The 4517-nt window shown below is 36.0% G+C and overlaps 1 protein-coding gene across 1 annotated transcript in view; it reads right to left on the bottom strand.

The window, feature by feature from the left end:
* The window catches only part of LOC112452785 (glycine-rich protein DOT1-like), a 4433-nt gene extending 205 nt beyond the window's left edge, over positions 1–4228 (bottom strand). The window contains exons 1-4 of the mRNA XM_025013185.1: positions 4146–4228; positions 3284–3345; positions 2584–2885; positions 48–422 (exon numbers count right to left, since the gene is read on the bottom strand). Coding sequence (XP_024868953.1) covers positions 48–422; positions 2584–2885; positions 3284–3345; positions 4146–4163 — 757 coding nt within the window. The 5' untranslated portion in view covers positions 4164–4228. The remainder of the gene's footprint in view (positions 1–47; positions 423–2583; positions 2886–3283; positions 3346–4145) is intronic.
* Positions 4229–4517: the final 289 nt, after the last annotated feature.

Consider the following 4517-nt stretch of genomic DNA (forward strand, 5'->3'; position numbering starts at 1 on the left):
GCCGCCGCCACCGCCACCGCCACCATGGTCATCGTGTATAATAATACTGCCTCCGCCACCTCCTCCGCCATAACCACCACCTCCGTGTCCACCTCCAAAACCGCCTCCGCCGCCTCCGTGTCCACCTCCAAAACCGCCTCCGCCGCCTCCGTGACCACCTCCAAAACCGCCACCACCGCCGTGTCCATGGTCTATGATGATACCGCCGCCTCCGCCACCTTTTCCGCCGTAACCGCCACCTCCGTGACCACCTCCAAAACCTCCACCACCGCCATGTCCTCCATGGTCATGAATGATGATATCACCTCCCCCGCCGCCTCCACCATAACCACCTCCTCCGTGGCCACCTCCAAAACCACCGCCACCACCGTAGCCTCCTCCGTGACCGCCTCCACCGCTGTGATCTATGATGACATCTCCACCTAAAATAAATTATTATTTTTGGCGTTTTGTTGATTTAATTACAAATTTCCTCATCAAATAAATATAGAAAAGAGAAAGAAAGACAGAGAAAGAAGAACTGAAAAAAGAGAAAAGGCATTTTTTATTTAAACAAGATAAATACGAAGTAAGTCTCTGCTCATGCTTCAGAGTCATATAATTTATAATTAGTTACGTTTATAAGACAATACTGGAAGGAGAATAATGAGTGAAATGAAAGTAACGAGTAATGTGGGATTTTCTCACAAATATTCATGTACTTGTTTTCCAAGTGCAAAGATAGATAATCTGAAAATGTGATTACCTCTTCTTCGTACATTGAATCTTTTGTTCATACTGAACTAAGAATAAATAGCACAGTTAATTAACAGATCTTTGTTTTTTAACATTATTGCGCAAAGTAAACTTTCTCCGAAAAGAGATGGCATGCAAATCTTTTAGCATAAGGAGCATCGTATTTTCAAATGTTCTTCTCTCGGGAAAAGAAGGAAAGAATATATATATTTAAAAAATGCAATTCCGCTTATACTTAAAAATTCGTTCAATTTTAATCCGTATCGCGTTGTAACAAAACCAAGAATAAATAGTAATAATTGCGATTGCACAATTGCGCTTTAGACAATGTTGCTGTTATGTATATCTTGTCATCAAAAACTCAACAAAGCAGAAACTTATTAAAACGTTTGCAAAGTTTGTTATATTTTTATATCAATTATTTTACAGCGAATTTTTCGAACAAATATTTTGTATTTGGTGCGATATAATTGAATAAATTATAAAAACTCAATGTACAGGCTCCAGTGGAAATCCAAGGTGAAGAGAAACGGGCTAAATAAGAGCCAAGCGCTGTTGGTGATGCACAGAGATGTAACTCCTTTAATTTTTTATTGTCTAAATTAACGTTTCGGTCCGTCAGTTTGGACCATCTTCAGCAACTACAAAGAAATACATATCTAGAGAATCGGTACATGTTAATCGTAGATAATCAATATAATTGTATACATACATAATTGTTTATAATGATAAACGCCTCTCGAGTCAAACGTCGATGCTAAGGAAAGTCGGCCTCTCCACAGTACCAGCCATGGAAAGATTTATTTGAAGATGGTGCATAGATGGGCCTCTCTTACTACATCTCTTTATTTCTTATTTTATTTCTTGGAGATTTATCATAGCTCTAATTTAAGTCTTAAGATCAATGCTCAAATAAATCTCTCCATGGCTGATGGTAGTGTGGAGAGGCCGACTTTCCTTAGCATCGACGTTTGACTCGAGAGGCGTTTATCATTATAAACAATTATGTATGTATACAATTATTGATTATATCTACGATTAGCATGTACCGATTCTCTAGATATGTATTTCTTTGTAGTTGCTAAAGATGGTCCAAACTGACGGACCGAAACGTACGTTAATTAGACAATAAAAAATTAAAGGAGTTACCTATACATCTCTGTGCACCACCAACAGCGCTTGGCTCTTATTTATCCCGTTTCTCTTAACCTTGCATAAATTTATGTTAAAACAACAGCATATTAATGCATATAATATACAGATTTTTCTACGAGACTAAATATTAAGTAAATCTCATGAGTAATTTCAAGGAAATAATATAAAAAATCCTTAATTGAATAAACTTTCTAATTCTTAGGCAATCTACAATCTCATAATTATCTTCATCTTTATTGTTAACGCTTTATTAAAATATTGCAAACGATTACTTACTATCATCTTATTATTATTATTATTATTATTCATAAGTTATCATATTCGGTACATAAAACTAACTATAAAACTCCAAGTGAGAAACTTTTTCTTCTGCCATAATAGAATTCCGCATAAATTCAAAGACATTTAAGTACTTTGCATTGTAAAATCGTAGATACGAGAAAGTAAAGATATCATCTGTGCATTTACTTAATACATTTTATTATAAGTCATTTATCAGACGTACTAAAATTTCTCGATAAATAATATAAATAATATAATATCCATTTTCCTTTGCATATACACAGTCTTTCTCTCTCTGAAATTGTCCTACTTTGAAATCCCTGCTATTAGAAATTCACTTTATAAAGAAAGTTAATATTCCGACCTTTATAAAGAAATGACAAAATATAAAACTAGAATATTTTTTCTCACCTCCGCCGATATCGTCGTGACCACCTCCAAAACCTCCTCCGAAGCCACCACCACCTCCGTAACCTCCACCGCCGCCGCCGTGACCTCCTCCATGACCTCCTCCGAAGCCTCCTCCGAAACCACCGCCGAAACCTCCGCCATGGCCACCTCCGAAACCACCATCTATATCCCCGGGACCGGAGACATCTATATGATGATCATCACCTCCACCTCCATGACCTCCCCCGCCATGATCCTCATACTTTATGACTTTCTTTTCGTGGTACTGCAGTACCTCTGGCAAATGTATCCTTATATGCACACTGAAATATGAAAAGTATGCTTAAAACAAGGAACGGCGCGCTCCTAATTAACACGCTTCTTAAGGTGTTGGTAATTACAGATTTGAAGAACCTCATCTTTCATTTTCTTTCACTCATTTCTATACGAATTAATTATATCCTGACTAAATTAATTACACACAAACGTGTAAATTAATTACGCATGAGCGTCTAAGTAGGCTGGTATAGGATGGTATAAATTTGGAATATTAAAATTTTTTATACCATTCCTCATAAATAATGATTTTGCTATGGCAAAGAGAAAAAGATCTTCTATTTTTTGTTTTAAAGATAAAATTTTACATTTGTGAAACATTATACATTTGATTGACTAAAATTTGATTGGCGATAATTAATATTTTTATATGATTAGAACTCACTGCTCATGTCCGAAGGTTGCCAAGCCTACTGATAGAATATTTGCAAGAATGAAGGCCTTTATCTGCAATTAAATAAGTCTTTTTAATAATCCATCAATTTAAAAATTTTAAATGTATGAATCTAATAGATGCGTAAATGCTAAACACGCAAGGGGATTAGTTTCTAATTTAACTTAAAAAACTTATTTCATTTTTTTGTTTACAATATTATTTACGAGAATTTTATTTTATGAATATCCTTGTATTACTAAAATTGGAAAGGTTTTATGCGTAATTTTTATATTTTGCCAAACCTTTGATAAATGCATACAAACATCGATATTTACATAGAATAAAAAATGTATATTAATACAGAAAAAATAAATTGCTTGATTTAGCAAAATAAAAATTTGCTACTCAAATTTAATATTTATAGCTAAACAGTTCTTATTGTGCAACAAAAAAATTACATTGAAAACAATTGCTAGAACAATTAATTCTCAATTATAAAAATCGGTAAATAACCAAATTTTTTCTACAATAGTAAAAAAATGCGTTACAATTAAATATTTTTTGTTAGAAATTTTAAATTTTTACTTTAGATTTATTTTAGTACAAATTATATTTTTACTAACGAAAATATGCTGTGTTATAATACCAAATGTGTATTTGCTGAACCAGTAAAATTTCTAATCGTTACAACAATTTCTTCTTTTCCGCGTATAGTCACGAAACTGTCATTTGCGCGACTGCAAATTACGGATAGGAAAGAATCCACTGAACAAAAACCACTTTCAGGCATCGACTGCACGCAAAGTCTCTAACCCTAGTATCAATTTCTCAGTGAAGCCGACGGCTTTTTGTCCGTTTTTTAATTTCTTACAGCGTGTTGGAGTTCCATTCTGGTATCCGGAACGCGGCCGGCCGCCGAACCTTTTCCTTCCTCCTATCCCACGCACAGCTCACCACGACGACTTGGTATACACTGTCATATATTTGCGGCTGCGGTCCTACCTGTATATATACCAGACGGGAGGAAATACCGGAAGAGCCGAGTGGGGATGAAATAAAGAACGCGGGTACCACCGGAGATACTCACGGAGGAACACTCGAAAAGAAACCGAACGTGCGATGACGCACGAAACTGGTGGGCATACCCCTCGCCACGTACCCGGTGTGTATGTACTCACCAGATGATGCTCGCTATACGTGATGCGTTTCGCGAACAAGAACAGCGTCGTGACCCACACAGCTC

The sequence above is a fragment of the Temnothorax curvispinosus genome, unplaced genomic scaffold (assembly GCF_003070985.1).
Source record: "Temnothorax curvispinosus isolate PA1 unplaced genomic scaffold, ASM307098v1 QBEX01003650.1, whole genome shotgun sequence".
NCBI lineage: Eukaryota > Metazoa > Arthropoda > Insecta > Hymenoptera > Formicidae > Temnothorax > Temnothorax curvispinosus.